Source organism: Aptenodytes patagonicus, chromosome 17 (genome assembly GCF_965638725.1).
Source record: "Aptenodytes patagonicus chromosome 17, bAptPat1.pri.cur, whole genome shotgun sequence".
NCBI lineage: Eukaryota > Metazoa > Chordata > Aves > Sphenisciformes > Spheniscidae > Aptenodytes > Aptenodytes patagonicus.
In genome coordinates this window covers 5358259-5375702 of record NC_134965.1, presented here as the reverse complement: position 1 = coordinate 5375702, position 17444 = coordinate 5358259, and the positions used below count along the sequence as shown (strand labels likewise).

The 17444-nt window shown below is 41.7% G+C and overlaps 1 protein-coding gene across 5 annotated transcripts in view; it reads right to left on the bottom strand.

Moving 5' to 3' along the window:
• The window catches only part of CUX1 (cut like homeobox 1), a 282941-nt gene that overhangs the window by 28454 nt on the left and 237043 nt on the right, over positions 1-17444 (bottom strand). For 4 of the 5 annotated variants that reach the window (XM_076354837.1, XM_076354838.1, XM_076354840.1 and 1 more), the window contains 3 exons: positions 15956-16144; positions 10823-11087; positions 5135-5885 (listed from right to left, as the gene is read on the bottom strand). The exons of the other annotated variant lie outside the window; for it this stretch is intronic. In XM_076354837.1, the coding sequence (XP_076210952.1) occupies positions 5174-5885; positions 10823-11087; positions 15956-16144 (1166 nt within the window). In that variant the 3' untranslated portion in view covers positions 5135-5173. Of the gene's footprint in view, positions 1-5134; positions 5886-10822; positions 11088-15955; positions 16145-17444 lie in introns of those variants that run through there. 5 annotated transcript variants of the gene reach the window in all.

The following is a 17444-nucleotide window of genomic DNA, read 5'->3' as shown; positions in this document are numbered from 1 at the left end:
GCTAAGATTACCAATCTCTTTGCAACCTTGCTAAAGGCACTAGTCCAGATTACTGCAACACTTCAGTTTAAATAAACTATTTTGGATTTAAGTGCAAAGAAGTGTCCAAAACCAGTTACTTTTTTCCGTGTATTCTCATCATTTATATATGGTCAAAATGTTTTTGGTTTTTTTTTTCCTCCTGTTTCTAACCTGCCCTGGTTTTGCCAGGAGCATTTTTATTTCATATAAGTTTTAAGAATACTCAAAATTAATAATTTTAAGATGGAAAATGACAGACTTCTGAGTGCAACTGTGCTAATGGGGACTGCAATCACTGTTAGCATTTTCCACTGTTTCATTACATTATTTTGTCAGGCTTCCCTCAGTCCTATTTTATGTAAATTTATCAGCTTTGTAGTTCAAGTTACCACCAGAATGATGCGCTTCTCTAACTTACTATTTCTCCCATTAAAGGATTGAAAAATAGCAACTTCTAAGTAATTGGATCAGAGGATATTGCATAGAATTCTGTTGTGTTCATGAACCCCCTTCTCTACACCATTCCCGTATGAACAAGTTACATAAAAATAACGCAAAGATCTTTCACCTAATGAGAAAGGCACATACTTTTTTTTCCTTTTAACTGTAAGGTAGCTCTTTCCTATTACAGCAAGGAGTTTATTACTAAAGGACTCACTAATTCACGATATGGGCTGAGTGCACTGATACAGGTTCCCTTAAAGAGCGGCTCTATTTATAGGCATTTTACAGATGAATAAATAAAACGGTCAAAATCAACAGCAATTGTAATTAAATGCATTTCTGCCAATAAACATGTGCAATTCTGTTGTCTGAAAGCTGTATCCTCAAAAATGGAAGCGTATCGACAATCATATTGTATGACCCCTCTGCCAAGGGATACTCTTCCCTTGCTTCTAGCAAACAAAGTATTACACTTTTTTCCTTCCCTAACCATCCAGGGAGAAAAATTGACAATTTTAACTGCAGTTGGGCCCTTTGTCCACAGCTTTAGTAAGAGCATGGAACTGGAATCAGAAAGAGAAAATAAAAATGCTTTTAGAGAACCTCAGGAAAAAACAGACTCTGGCATTACAGATTTTCTGAAAACTACCTGTGCTTTTACCCATCAGGAAAAGAAACGCCATCAGCGAGGGCTCTGTGCCATGCTCTGCACTCTATAAAATGACTGCCCCGCGAGACGAGCCCCCCGTCACACGTGCCTAAACGATGCCTTTTCCCTTCCTGCGTAATCGGTGACCCAAGAGGGTAAAAAGCCAGTGTGCTACTCTTTGGCATTTCTTCTCCTCCAACTTTTTATCCTTTTCTTTTAATTAAGTAAAAAAAAAAGTTATTCCAATACACATTTTCCTAAAAGCGTTACTTTCAAATGCCGCACTTGATCAGAAATATAGCTAAAAATCTTTCAGTGTTGCTGAAGTTCAGTCTCTAAACCGGGGAGGTCCCTGCCAGTTTGGAAAGCCAGTAGCTAACTCATCTCCAACAAGAGAATCTCAGCAGTAGTTCAAGCTAATCCGTTTTACTTTCCACTGAAACAGAAAAGCAGCTGTGACCTTGGCTAAAAATCGGGAACAAACAGCTGGGAACATCACTTAAACTCCAAGAGCTCGATCTGAGGGTGTTCGTCTGCCCGTGCCCTTAAATAAGGTGGTCACTAAGGAACCCAAAGTGACTCCCGGCAGGACGGCCCGGGTCACCCCAACAGCATCTCAGCAGGCTAATCCACATTCAATGCAGATCATTAAATATGAAGCAACAAAAGGAGCTAAGCCATTAATAAAGTGCCAAAAATATAGGAAATACTGACAGCATTTTATTTGATTAATTTTATAATAGATACCAATGACAACCCTTGGCAGGATGGAGTGACTTCTGACTTATGAATGCTGTCTTTATCCAGCGAAATTACATGATTCAAATGTAATAATGGAGCTTAGAATTAACAGTTAGTGTTATAAAAGAAAGATTTCCTCTAGGGCAAGCTACAGATATGCTTTTTAAAAATAATTACAGCATTAAAAACCAGGCAGACGCTAAAGAATCCTAAAGAACTAGTGGAAACTTGAAAAACAAAAATAAACAGGGGGAAAAAAAAAAGATATAAGTTTCAAGGCACTTACGTATTGCTTATTAAGAAGAGAGATTGACCTTAAGTGCTGCATTTGCGTTCAATCTGTGAATACAGTTCTGCTGTCGTATAATGCAGCAAGAGCTCTCAGTAAGCATCATGGAATGCAATCGTATAGACACAGGCACAAGAACAGTTTGGGGAATATTAATTTAAAAAAAATATCATCAAACAGAAAAAAACCTCACTATCGAGAAAGCCGAGAGTAACCATTTGACTGCATCAAGCACCTGGATCTCCAATCAGCAGACAAGGACAGTAGAAACAGACTGGCAAGTGCATTGCCTAGAATTAATTAAAAAAACCCAACCTGAACCAAACAACAACAAAGAAAAAAAATAAAGAACATAAGAAAATATCTGCGTCTTCTAGTCAGAAGTTTTGCTTTTTGGCTGAAGACGCATCTTGTTATGACTTGTGTTAAGGTACGTCTATTTTTACCAGGACGTGCATTTATCGATGGAGCTGTGCTTTGTACGTCACACCAGGACACTGTACAGATACAGAGAGGTAACACTTTGCTTCACCGCGTTATTTCCCTCGCTGGCCGTTCCCACGGACTAACTGCACTCCAGATCAGAAGCCGTAACCGCTTCCAGCACGTGCTGTCGCATACTGGTGTCTGTTATTACAAATTGTCTCCTCAGCTCATCACAGAAAGGGGCAGTTGCTCTCTCCGTTTCTCAATTTTAGTTTTGCATCACAAGTCCCCAATTACCCACGGAGGTATCCTGAAACAGCTAGCAGTAAAAATAGGAAATAAATCCCTGCCTTTCAGCCTCCTAGAGCCTTCTTTTCTTAATCATGATAAGGATTGATTTTAGTGTACTGATTCTTAATTTGTGAAAACTTGCGCTAAGTGCTGCTGTTGCATGTTAAGAGACTGTAAATGAAATACATAAGTTCTAAAACATCATGCAAGAAATGTGGTTTCACATCTTACAGTCAAAAATCCTACTAATGAATTAATACAAGCACACTGAGGTGTAATATTGGGAACATACCTTTAAAGTCGGAACTCCTCTCCCCATCCCTCCCTCCCCCAAAATCAGAAAAGTAATATTAATTAAACTTAAGAAGTAATGAATGCACCATTAAAGTGTCATCAAAAAGATGCTGACCTAAGACAAAAGTTCAATGATACACAATACGGTCAAAAAGTCTTCAATCAATAATATACAGTATGACAACTACATCTTGTAAATTATACCCAATACTGCCGGCAGTCTATCCCTCTAAAGAATATTTGCCCCCTTTCATCCCTTCCTAACAATCAGATAATAAAATACAGCACCTATAAATAAGCAAAAAAAAATTATATATATATATATTTTTATATATATATATATTCCGAAATCATCTATTGTTAGTTTTAAAGATATGGCAATAAAGGAGTCTAAATTAGCAAACTTGTAGAAGCCATAACTGATAAAACAGCTTATTGAAAAAAGGTGGCAGTAATGCACTCTATGTGTGCACAAGTACGTAAGAAAATACACAGACGTATAAAATTGCACGCACACACTCACGCACACACATCCTTCCACACACCTCTATGCTCACGCATATACATATAGACAACAGGAGGAGTTAGAGACAAGTTAGAATTTGATTTGTACTTTGATCAGCCCTAACCTGTGCATAAAATAATGGAAAAAGGCTGTATTTCTGCAGGGCAAAACGGTCTAGACTGGGACTCGAGAGCATGAATGTTTTGGTTTGGAGTTCGGGCTATTTCCGTAGCGGTAAGAGCCCGTCTGGTCATCGCCATGTACTCTTTTTTCCATGCAAAAGCAAGCTTCCCACAACTAAAACGTATTTAAAATCAGTGCTTGTGGTGGGAAGAGAGTCAGTAAATGGCCACCAACAGCAGGAAAAGTTCTCTATCTGAGGCAGCTCCAGTCCCCTCTTAGTGGTGTGTGACAGCAATCGTACACGTGAACTACACTTTAATCGATTCCAGGTAAGCTGAATATTTTGGGTTACGGAATACGTCTCCGAAGTAGCAGGCTGAAATGTTACTGGCCAACATTTTTTGAGCGATCTGTCTTTACTGAAAGGAAATTCTGTACACTACGAACCAAGTGAAATGATCAAGTACATGCTGTTTCTAAGTTGTCTCCTAAACCTCCTAGATATGAGGTCTGATCAGCGTGCTCTGTGGTTAGAGGTTAAAAAGCAGATTATAAAATACCTAGATTCAGATTTTTTTTTGTCCTGATTTGGCCTAAAATGGAGTGTATTAAACAAATTCTGGTCTGCAAAAGACCAGAATCAGTTAAAGCTATGAAACAATGTGCACTACGTGTCAATATTCTATTTCACTTACAAGAAAACACTAAGTCAGCTACCACAAATTAAGATATTTTCCTGATGTGACTTTTTTTTTTGTTTTGTTAAAAAATATGTGGAGTAAATGTGGTTTTTTTTTAATTCAAAGTTTCAAACAACAAGATTCTTTTCTTTTCTTGAAAATATGTAGGAATCCAAACTAGTGTGTTTAGAGTCGGTTGACTGTGCAATCTCTTAGTGGCAACTGAACAGCTACAAAAAACTTTCTTTTTTTTTTCTTTTTTTTTTGAAAAATCTCCCCTTTTTTCCTGGTTTAAGAAGATAATAGTGTATTATCGCTCTGTAGCCATTAGATGGCAGATAAAAAGCCCCCTTTTAATATGTGGGTTTGATTTTTTTTTTTCTTTTTTTCTGTTTTTCTTTTTTTAAAGCCCACACCAAAGAGGAGGGCACAAGGCAAAGCTGTATGAGTTATTCCAGAAATTGTGGAAATCACTTAGGGCAATAATAAAAACACTTCAGGGTACAAAAAAGCTTGACTACACATTTCAGTTTTCTTCCTCGAAAACACAAACATAAATTGGGCTTAACGCTCCTTTTTGTTTTCTATATGCACCTTGGCCTATGGCGTTTTTGCCCTGTGGCCCGCAGGGCGGTTAAGTGCACAACACAATAAAACCAGTAGAGGTCCAGTTTCACTTCCCAGCTCTCCAGAGTTGGGCGAGTTTAATCTCAAAACTCCCACTCGACGGCCTCTTCTCGACTCGCGGCCTTCTCCAAGCGGTGGATGATGTTGTTCAAGTTTGCCGCTTTCTTTTTCCTCAAGGAGCTGTCTCGCGTGTTCCTGGAGCTCACCGCCTCGGAGAAGCCGAACAAGCTCTGCAGAGAGTTGGCTTTCTGCGAGCCTGCGGCCGGCGTCGAGCTCGTACTTGGCACACTGGAGATTTTCTCTGAACTTTCTTTTGACTTGTAGGAGCTCTCCCCTGTAAGGACTGAGGTGGAGGCAGCTGAGGTAGAGGCATCCCCTTCCGTGGCAGAGTTTGGCAGTGTCTCCAGAGCTTCTCCCGGGCGCTGCGACGCCGGTGGAGAGCTCTGGCGCGGTGCTCTGAGCCTGCCCTCGTCATCGGTGTCCTCCAGGCTCTCCGCCTGGAACGGCTCCGTTTTCTCCGAAGACCTGGCGCCTTGCAGTGCCTCTTCCCCCGCTTCGAATGCCGACTCCGCTGGCCCTCCCTGAGACTTTGTGGTTGCATTGCTGTACTCATCCGCCTCCGGGCCACTTGGCTTTCCTTCAGGTGGGCCTTCTGCGTCCACGCCATCGCAGCTGTCTCCCTCGGAGCTGTGAGCGGCCCTGCTGCTTCTGGCGGAAGGAGAATCGCTCGACCCAGCCTGGCTCTGGCTCCCAGCTTGGATCTCCTCGATGAACAGCTCCCGGCGGATGCGAGACCTAGGAGACAGGGGAGAGGGATGGTGAGTCTGCCGGGGGTCACTCGGAGCCACCCTGCTCTACCAGATACGCCATTCAAAAACCCTTTTCGTAAGACGCCATTTTGCCTTGGCTACAGGACAGCCGCACCAAGCTGGGTCAGTGTAAGCGCTCACAGCCTCAAACCCAAAGGACTGACTGAAAAGGCGTTTGGAAGAACATGAAATATTGTCAAGATGCTCTTAATTTCATTTTCCCTGGCCACACGCCTGCTGCGAAGCCTGCTGTGCTAGAAGGGATGCAGGCTGCAAACCCCAGACCGCCCTGGGGCTCCTCCACGGCGCAGCGGGAGGGCAGGCGGTCGCAGCCGGGATTTTGAGCAGATAAGCCATTTCTGGTAACTTCTGCAGTGCTCAGTGTTAGACTGACCCCTCTGACTTCAACCAGGATTTTGTGTATTTATTGTCAATCTCATGTTGATGACTGCCCCTTCTAGTAACCACAGCAGGCATTATGGAATAAAGCAGAAATATAAACTTTATGCAGATAATCAATTTATACTAAAATGACTGGTGAAAGCCAATGACAGATCATCTTCCCTTTTTTTTCAAGTTTAAGTTAACTAACAATCATAATTGTATGCTAAATTTTTACAGCACTGGAGGTGGTCTAAGGGACAGAGATGAAAGCCTCTGCAGTCTCCCGTTCCCACTAAAAGTCTGACATCAGGAAGGTGAAACTTTACAATACACTGGACCAGAAAAGGGTTGATTTTAAAAATATGAACACATTTCTAGTATATCCAGAAGAAAATGGGTTGTAAATACAAAACAATTCAGATTTCTACTAGAAATGAGCCACAGTTTGCCTAAACAAAAAACAAACAAGAGAAAAATATGGACAACCCCCTTGGTGTTCTCCTGGACACCAAGGAGAAATGAAGATGAAGCAAAGTCCGTTGTTCTGAAACCGCTCTGGGGAAGCACGGCCTTTTGACAGGTTGTCAGTCTATGAGCTAGTCTGACTTCTGCCTCTTTTTTTATTTAAAAAAATCAGTTTCAGAACATGAATAGTGACAAGGCAAGCAGCGCATTTCAAGAGAATTAATACACTCAATGTGTGGTTAAAATTGCCTGGTGTGCCACCTTGTGCCTCCTATTACTTGAAGCGTGCAACAACACTCCAAACACACTGCCTTTGCCATTGAACTTGGTCCTCCCTCCCTCTTCCTTCTCTGTTTAGGAGCTCCCAATATCCTCACAAGTACAGAACAGTTTATGAAAAAATCGTAGGGCCTAGGGCAACTCTTTCTCCATACCGCTCTGTCAGTAGGAGAGGTTATGACCACTGTTCAGGTCCTAATTTGCAACCAAGAGGGAGCCTCAATGACCTGTGGTCAGGGACGAGACTACAGACACAGGGAGAGTTTAGCAAAACTTTATCTTTCAGAGTGAAGCTAACACTTTTGGTTTTAGCCAGGGAGAACTGCCAAGGGTCTTGCAAATCACAAGTGAAATGCTCTCCCAACGCTGATGGCTGTACGAATTTTTCATTTTTCCCCTAAATGTGCTACGGAAGACAGCACACAATGGAAAAAAATTAGGATAAATGCAGAACACCATCTGAATAGTGCTTTTGAAGCTAATGATATTATTGACTTCCTTGAAATGCAACAGAGTATTTCAGCAGTACTTGCTGACTCTACAGTTCTGAAGGATTTAGGGGGCCTGTAGTTTTCCCTAGGAGAATATTATTCACCTAACAGAAGACCACAGGTGCTAACATTAATTTTCTATTACCATTAATTGCATGCATCCTGCAACATCGATTATCAGGCTCTATTTATGCCTATAATCTCCCTGCATGGACATTGATCCAGAACACACTGCTTCTGTAACCTTCCCCAAGTCAGGAGAGGAAACGGGTAAGAGCTTTGTGCTTGTGTGGCATTTAAAATACCTCAGCTCCAGCAAGATACTGAATGAGAACATGCTCACTGAGTATCTGACCACAGCCCTACAGGTTCGATATCTGTGGAAATCCCTGGAATTCACACCCAATATATTGCTTCTGGAATCTAGTCTGGCTCCTGATTAACATAGTAATTAAATCCCTACAGTAAAGAAGAACTGGTGACAGCAGCTAAGAAATTCCAGAGAGTGCTCCTCTCGGTGGAAGGTGTTGGCCTCGACATCAACACATCCTGTTGGCATTCATCAGCGTAACTCAAACTATCAGAGATCTCCTGGGGTATATGCTGAAGTTCCCTGTACAAGCCTTCATGCAACTCCAGGAACTCATCTAAACATAAAGCTACAGCTCATTGAAAAAATATGCCCACAGTAAGAGCAATGAAATTTAGGATCCAAAAGCACTAGATTACAATTCAAGAAAGTTTGGTTTAATTCCCGATGCTTCTGTAGTATCATCTCTATGACCTTACCAAGTTTCTGTGCCAGCTTCCACATGTGAAGTGGGATAGAAATCCCTGCCTCCTACTCTTTTGTACAGTTCTTAAGACAACAGAGCCTCAAACTCTGATGGGTCCTGTATATGTGCTTCACGAATGCAAAGCAAGACATATTCTTATTTCTATGTTCTGAGAGCTATGTGATTGGTACGGATGCAAAGCCATAGACTTGGAGAAGTCTGCAAACATGTCAAAATCCTTTATACCTATTTATAGTCTGAAGTGAATTATTTCTTTGCCTGCTGAGGAATTTTTTCAAGTTTCTTTTGCTGTGGAAAATAAATGCTAGTGCTGAGTTCCCATTTGGTGGATATAAAGGTAGATTCTGCTGTAGCAACCACCTTTGGAAGGTGAGGCTTGGGCTGAATCCCAAAGGAAAAGCATTATTGCAACAGGATTCCCAAGAGACAGGAAGACAAACTTGTCCAAATATGTACCCCGCCTCACCTGAAGTTACTTTAAAGAAAAATTTATATGGTCTGAGGTGGGGAACTGCTTCTGTATGAAGACTCTTCAGTTTGGAAAAGAAATGGCTGAGGGAGAGTATGAAAGAGATAAATAAAGTTAAGTTTGGCCCAGAGAAGATGAAGAGGGGAAAGACTACCCATTTCCTGTAATACATGAGCTGCAGAGCAGTCAGATCCTGTTCCCCTAGCAGAACATGTAACTTGTACCTCTTCTGCAACGTCCTGCAAATGATTTAAGAGCACGTCATGCATGAAAGCTAAGAAAGTTATTGTACAGAGGAAAAGAACAAGCATGTGTTCCGATTTTTCAGTGGTGGCAACTGCTCAAAGAGCACCCGGGGCTCCAAACAGGCTTGAAACATCTCTAAAATCCTGGAGACTCAGCAGCACATCTGGGAGCAGGTCCAGATCACTCAGTGCTGTGAGGCTTGTGCTACCCACCAGCCTATAGCACCTTGTTTATAAATTTTTTATTTTGTATACAACTGTCAGCACCTAGTCTACATTAGTGTATAGCTTGGTGTGGCTAAACGTGCTGATCAATCATGACTTGTCACGCTTTCTCGCAGCATGCCTGAACAGGAGATCTCATGATAATGAGGAAGATGACACATGCCACCAGTGCTCCCGCACTCGTCTGCGTAAGTGAGAACAGCACATTTTGCTGTCAGGCCGAAGGGAACATATTTTCATAGGCATTCCTCCAACTTGTGTATAATTGCCTGGAAGTGGGAATTGGAAGAGAGGCCTGCATTTGGAGAACTCTGAGCCGTGAAAGAGGCTGCATCTGTAGCAAATTCAAGTCAATGAAATTCAGTGTAAATATGATTACTCGTTGGTTATAATTTTAAAATTTTATATTGTTTACTATAAACATTATTTTACGATTGTGCATAATATTTCTGAGATATGTCATTAAACTGTGCTGCTTCTGCTTCAGCAACTTCCCTGTTAAAAGCTGAGAAGGGCCAAAGTGGAAAATACCCTTTAAATGTTAGCAGTTTCTAATAACAAACAAGTTTAGCAATCTGGACTAATTAGGAACATTACTGGCTCCGAGTGAAAGGGCAGAATAGTATTAAATCTGGTATCTTAACTGTACCTGTTCAATATTCATTAGCACAAATTTCTTCAAGAAAAGTCTGCTGCACTAATTAAGATTCCCAATCCCAAGCACCGTTGATAGTATGTTTATTCAAATCCTTATAATTCTTACATGTCATTCCAGCATTTTTTCTTTTTATCAGTGTCTCTAGGCCAAAACCTACTTCAATGTTTCAAATGTGGAGAAGGTTCCTTCTAATTTGAGAAAGGAACTAAACAGATCAACATCTTATTTCATTACAGTGGGACTCAATGATTTAATCATAATAATGAAACAAATCTGTGGCCACATCTGACTTCAGGGTTATCGGTTCTCTGTCCTTCATGACTGTGCGGAGCTTCCCAGAAATACAGCACACACTGTGCCTATTTTCAGAGGTCAGTGACTCAAGACCTAAAAGAAAATCCTCTTTTAGCTCTTACGTGGGAAAAATATGCGATGAAAGCAGTGCAATTCTGATGCCATCCAGCAGAGGACACTTCCAAGGACCCCCCCGCAAGTGACCCAGGCATAACACACACAACACACCTAGATGTGTGTATATACGTGTGAGTATATGTCTGTGTGAGCGTGCATATGCAAGTAAGAAAGACCAGTCTTGCTTACTGCAATGGGATTTATAAATATTCACCAGTGGACATCTCTAAATCAACGCCCACTCCAAAAGCGAGACTTTCTGTTTAAAAGCACTACTTACATCAATATGTGAATATTGCTGTTCCTCAGGGATGACTTAAAATTAGTCTGGAGCATTAGCATTACTGTTAGTTAGAACCTCCCTGCTGTCGAAACTGTTCATTTTGTACAACCGCTCAATGCTAGCAGAAGCAGACACAGTCTGCTGAAGCAGAGCAGCACCCTGCCAAAGCAAATAAAATAAATCCTTTATGAGTAGGGCTCCCGGGAGATCTCATACCTGTAATTGTGGAACCAGTTGATCACGGTGCTGGTTTTCAAGTTGAGCTGCGTAGCGAGTTCCTCAATGGTTTTTGGTGATGGGTATGGCTTTTGCTGGTAGGCTCGTTTCAGAGCTTCCTTCTCTTCCGGTGCCAGCACCACCCGGGGCTTCTTCAGCTGATGCTGCGGCTGCGGGCTGGCTCCCTGGCTGTAGTCTATTCCAGCGGATGAGGACTCACAAGACTGACTGTCGCTAACAGAGCTGTGTCGCCGTTTCATGTAGGCTGAAAGAGAGGCGCATCGGATCAGCCCCAGCTGAATACAAATGCAAAATCAATGAATATATGAGCTGTGGAATAAATACGAAGATGACAGGTTGTAGACGCATGGATGGGCTATTCGGAGAGAACAGAAAGGAAGGGGCATCATCAGAGATCAGGGGAAAGCAAACGTGGGGAGGACGCAAGAGGCAGAGAAAGAAGAAAGAAGGGAAAGAAAAGAGGGTAAATCGCCTGGAAACCTGCCAGAGTTTTCTGCTTTTTCAGCGAACATGGGACATGAATAACAGGGTTCAGTTAACACGACTTACTTCAAATTCACTCTTTCAAGAGTGGTGAACTTCCACACAGGCACCTGATTAGGATAGCTGCACTTCATTTCAACTTAAATGGTTTTGGTTGTTAAACACTTAAGGTGTACACTAAGGTCTCTCTAACACTTAAAGTCTCTGAATTAAAAATATGACTGTGGAAGCTGAAGGCAGCCGCAGCCACGTCTCCAACACACGATGGCGCCCAGAGCCCGGAGATCCCAGTGACGGGCTGAATAACCCATCAGGCGTTTGCTGCTTTCTCCTACAGATCTCTGCTATAGCGGTGACAGGTTATGAAAGAAAAACAGCCCACAGCATCCTCCTCCCCTACGCAAGGCTCTTTCAAAAATGCATATACTTTTAAGAAAGCTCTTGCTGCACTGATGGAGCTTGGTGAGGCTGATGGCAGAAGCCTGTGATACCACTGCTAACTCTCCTCCCCGCCAGGGACTGAATTACCCTGGCAAATTCTGCAAGGAAAGAGTCCCACTAAATGCTGTCACTGACTTGATTGATTTACACTGGGCAAAGAGGTGGGATTTACTGCACCTGGCAGTATTATGCACAAGCATTGCTAATGAGGGGGCTGAAAATGGCAAATATAGATGAATCTTGTCAATAAAATATTTAATGGCCTGTTAAATACCTTCTAGATATTTAAGAGTTTAGGTATTCAAGAGCTGCAATTTGATAACCTTGGCTATTAAGTTCCAGATTACACCAGCCTGACATCAATCTAGCAGGCACTAAATCTCGAACAGCCAGGAGCTCCGATCGGAGCCAGGGACCAATGTGGGGCACGTCACACCGGTCAGCAACCAAATTCTTCAAAAAATAAATTTCTCTCTCCCCACAGCTCTGCCTTTAGGCTGAGGGTGCACAAAGAATAAAAATTCAGTTCAATCAAATAAACGGAAAGGTTGAAAGCCCTTCTCACACAAGCCAACTTCTGGCAGAGCTCCATCCAGGACTGGCTAGGTTTTGTCTCCAAGGGGTTTCAGCATCCTGTGCTCTACACAGTGGTACGTCCAGTGGGACCTTTTTACACTGTGTCTTCCTATCGTCAAAGTGCATTTTGAACACACTCTGTAACCTTTGGGGGTATCTGCATGGCCCTCATTTTGTTTTTCCTGAATATGACAGATTACCTGTGGATTGCCTACTGTGTAAGATCACTGATATGGAACAGAACGTGAGTTGCTCATGATCCATCACTCTGCCATGATACAGTCCTGCATGCTTTTGAAATAACCAGAAAAAGCAAAGTGGTTTTTTTCTTCTTTAAAATAAACTTCATTTAAAAAATCACCTATTTAAGTTGTTCCAACCGGATGCAGAACTGCAAAGTGACCACAGGTAAATGCATTATTTCAAGGTGACCTATTGGCCTTATTTTTGCAGCCTTCAAGGAACTGTTACAACCTTCAACCACGGAATTAATCATTCCAGCAACATAATCTCACATTTATATAAGGTTCTTAATCTCAAGGACTACTAGGTGTTACTTCAAACCTGCATTGACATGCAAACTATACACAAGGTTCCCCTGTCTCCTTTGATAGCACAACCAAGAGGGCTGAAAGACAGCACCTATCACTTCAGCAACGTGCAGCAGCTTAAAGGAGGCCATGAGACAAAACAGAACCTCACATGGCAGATGTAAAAGGTGTTTAGGCTATCTCTAACCGGACTTTCTGCAATCTGGTCAGGCAACTGACTTAACAAGAGACACCCATGCATCAGGATGCTCTGAATCTCTGCTTTCTCTGCTCTCCGAAGGACGGCATTTCTGGCAGGTCAGAGCTCCCATCATTAGACTCCTAAGGACAGCACGGAACTGTGATAGCTTGGGAAAAATGTCATGCCCTATGCCTACCTCTGCTTTTGTAACCTCACACCGGGATCACAAAAGTTGCAATAGCTTATTTGGGTCTCTCTCACGTGAATGGAACAAATTATATAAATGCACATATTTCCTTAAACATAAAAATAAAGAGGATGTCCTACTGTTCTGTCACAACCAATCGGTTTTCTGGAGGATAATATATTATCAGAGCAAATTTCCATTGGGCCAAAGGCACGATCCTGGTACTTTGCCATGTGCTGAACTAGCACCTAAGCTTTAGGCTTTAATGGTGCTCTCTGGAAACTTTACATGACGTTTATAAAAGCTTTTCCTTTTTAATTCTTATTTTAAACATATGTGCTGCGTGTAGACAACATAAGGAGATCATTCAGCACATTTGCAGTGACAGCAAGGCTCAAACTGGAATCCAAGTCACAAACACACTTGATTTTCGGGGAAGTTTGATTTTTGTCTGTGATCGGTCTCCATTTCTCAGGAGACCTATGAAAAAAAAAATCCCCAAATGTAATTTGGGCAAAGGTCTGGATCTGGGTCTGTGACCAATTTCTCAAGGCCAGCTCTATCCCCTGAGTTTTACTACCTTTTTTCCCCCTGGCTGTTGCCAACCCAGCATCACTGTGTCTCCCTGGAAAGACTCCCCAGCATGTGCTCAGCTATAGACGCGGCAGACACTACTGCAGAACTAGTGGCTGCTCACTGAGGTAAAACAGAGCCCCTTTTAATATAATTTTTATCTTATGCGGTATTGAACAAGATTATTAAAAAGCGAAATAATGGGGAAATAAAGGGAATTAAATTTTTCTCCTGACAGCAGGCTTCAGTACTGTTCAGTGAGGAGTGTGACGTTACCAGCAGCACACACACCGGGAGGTTATAAGAAAGAGGAATGAACTCTTCCAAGGCAGGAAAGGTGGTGCAGAGTGTCTCAGCCTAGTGAGCGTGAACCCCCGCCTTCCTCCAAAGAGGTTAGTTAATGTACGTTGCAAATTTTCAGAACCTCTTAAAATGGGCATTTATAGCACAAACTTCAGACTGGCAGAACAGAAAAAAAGGTATATGCAGCTCACCTTTATCATAATTATTAATTTACTCCCTTAATAAAATGTGACAGAGAAATAATTGATAATAATGTTTCACTGATAGCAGACACAGTTGCATTGTTCTTTAACTGACATTAGCTGAAGGGAAAGTTAAATTCTTAATGTGGCTCTAGAGCAATTTAAAAGGTTAAATCACAGGATCCTTACCTGCATGAAAGCATTTTGCAGAAAATACAGGGTTGAATTCACTTTAGAGTGCTCTACTGTGAGGACAGCACTTACACAGTTCAGGAGCTCAGTATAGAGTCTCAGATGATTTATAGCCTTATCTCTATTCAGGTGCCATCTATAGAGCATATGTATTGCACAGTATTTGGTAAGAATCCAGTTTAGAAAATAGTTTTGAGAGGATATTGTCAGTACTACTTTTAAACTATTTTTATTTTATTTTCCTGCATTATGGGTGACATTCTCTTTGAGCCTATAAAAATCCAGCTAGTTGACAATTTTATTTCTGCCATATTTCTAATATAGCAAAACCCATCATGGCTCCCTTTGGTTTACAATTGTAAGTGGGAAACCCAAGTGGACTTTACTCCTCGTGGAAGATCATACACAACTTGCGGTAAGATACTGCACTGCATTACATTATACTGGTTACTATGACAAGGATTTGAATTTCTTCTTAAAAACCTGCAAGACTACAATTTTCCCAGAAGCTCCCTCACCGCAATTTTTAATATAATCACAAAGTTCTTGATCAAATGTGTTAATGCTTTCAGGACATCAGTCAACAGCAGTGCTTTCAGCGCACACGATTAACGCTGTCTGTACTAATATCATTAAGGGATAGCTCGAGAGGTGTATAGATCATTAATTAGTTAACTGCTGATAACGGCAGCCTAAGAGTCTGTCTTGTAAAATCACATGAACATACTAAAACCAGGGCTCTGAATAACCACTGTTTTTTAGTAATGAATTTAAAATAGAGAGTCGGATAAATTTTCAGGATATACTCCCTACTAAGATACCCAGTAACAACTTAGATCTCTCACAGGTACATACTCATGACCTAGCCATTTTATGTGAGCATGTATTAACACAATCACCTTCCCCCATCCCTATAAAGGCTACAAATTTCATTATTCTCAAATACCCTTTTATAAAGACTGCATTTTTCTTTCCTCCTAGCGACCATCAGTGCAGGACTGGCAAGAAGCTCTCTCAGGAATCAATGCACAGTTCTTTCAGCCCAACATCTGTGACCAGCTGCAGCACTATTAACTAATAACCCAAAGCCAGCTCCCAAACTCACATTTCTCATTTGGTAAGGCAAGTTATCAGTGATACACCAGGGCCTCAGTAATTTATCTATAGGAGAATATAGCAATGATTTCACGACAGCTGGTGAATATTCAGGGTTTGCGGTTGGTTTTTTGTTTGGGTTTTTTTTGTTTGTTTGGGGTTTTTCTGTGATGTATCTGCTTGAGCTAGCATCAAATAAAGCTATGAAAAAGCTGTCATGAAGTCCTTTTGCATAACCTTCATAATACTGGATCAATGCTGCCTTGATACTATTTATGGAGAATTATAAAAGACACGGTCATCTCTGAAATAACGGAAAACACGAGTCAGCAGTCTGCTCCAAGTTACCTTTTTTCTCCATTCGTTTCATATCCATCAGCTTCTCCACGTTGTTGGGATCGTTCAGCCACAGCTGCATGCGGACAAAGGGTTCCCGTCCCTTCAAACTCAGCTTGTGCCAGGGCTTCGGGCGAGCCAGAAGGTCTGAGACAGAGCCTTGTGTTAGCCCTAGGATTGTCTCCCCAAACAAACGCTGACCTAATACGAAATTGAAAATCGCATGAATTCATTCAGCTAAGAGGCGAGGCTAACTAAAAAGACAGAACGTCTACGAGATCATTCGTCAATTATTCTTACTTTAGAATTGCTTGAAAACCCAAAAGAAACATTTAGAAGAATAAAAGCTCTCCCCCCACTAAAAGTGTAAATATTGAGCTTTAGTTTAATCCTCAGGATCTGACTGTGGCAAAGAGGGGAGCTCAACACCTTTGGGGACCAGGACCTTACAGTGAAACAGTGCGCAAAAAATAAAATTAATGAGATTAAAAATAAACTGAAGTTTTAGCTAAGCAGGCAACTAGCGAGAGCAGTGAGGCTACTTAGCTCTTATGCAGGAGGGTAGTGCAACAGCTTCGTTCCAACAGGGCAATCCAAACATTTCAAGCAATCAATGAACCAAGACCAATGCAAACCCCATTCAGCAACGGTCATGTTAAGTGTCCTCAAAGACACATATACATATTTTCTGTGTTGTACTATCTGTGGTGTTCTAACTGTGTCTTACCAACTAGAGATAATCACATTTTACAATATAACAGCTTTTTTTACAGCCTCTACGGTACTTGTAGTTAAGAATACTTAATTTTAGTTCTCTTTCAAAATGCTGTTGTCTAGCGAGGTGAAAACCGCGTATACTTTTCAATGTACAGCGTTTGTACGTGCATGAGTAATGCTAGTTTTACACGGTTAAGATCTAACTTAGCAAGGACTGAGGAAAATGCCTGTGCAGCTCAAACCCAACCATACAGCTGGTTTTCTAAAACTCTTCACTTCAGTGTTCTTCCTAAGCTAGAGTGCCTTGATATGCAACAGCTTTTGTAACAAGACAGAGCCTGAAGTCATCTGAGTCATCGCTGGTGATTTCCGATAGAAGTGCAGCTATCACGTATTTTCAAGGTAACCCAAAGATCTTTTCATACCAACCAAATTTAGGCCTCAGGGTCTCGTGTCTTATCTGTAGCTTTTGAATGCCCTCACTAAGACAAAGCAGAATGCTCTTCCTTCACTTCCTAGCAATGCCAGCAGTCTTAGCCAGTGGCAACAAACAGATCCCTAGGGGACAACGCAGATGCGTGGGGGCTTGTGTTCCTACAGCTCTGCAGGACATGCCTGCACTTGCAAAAGCACCATCAGCTCTTGCCTTCACAGCCTCATCTGATCCTGTCACAAAACAGGTTGTGGAAGATAACTACTCCATAAACCCCTCCTGTGTGCTTAATTCCATGACTTTCCTCCCCCTCTTTATAAACACCCCAAAACCTTTGGCCTGGCCATTTTT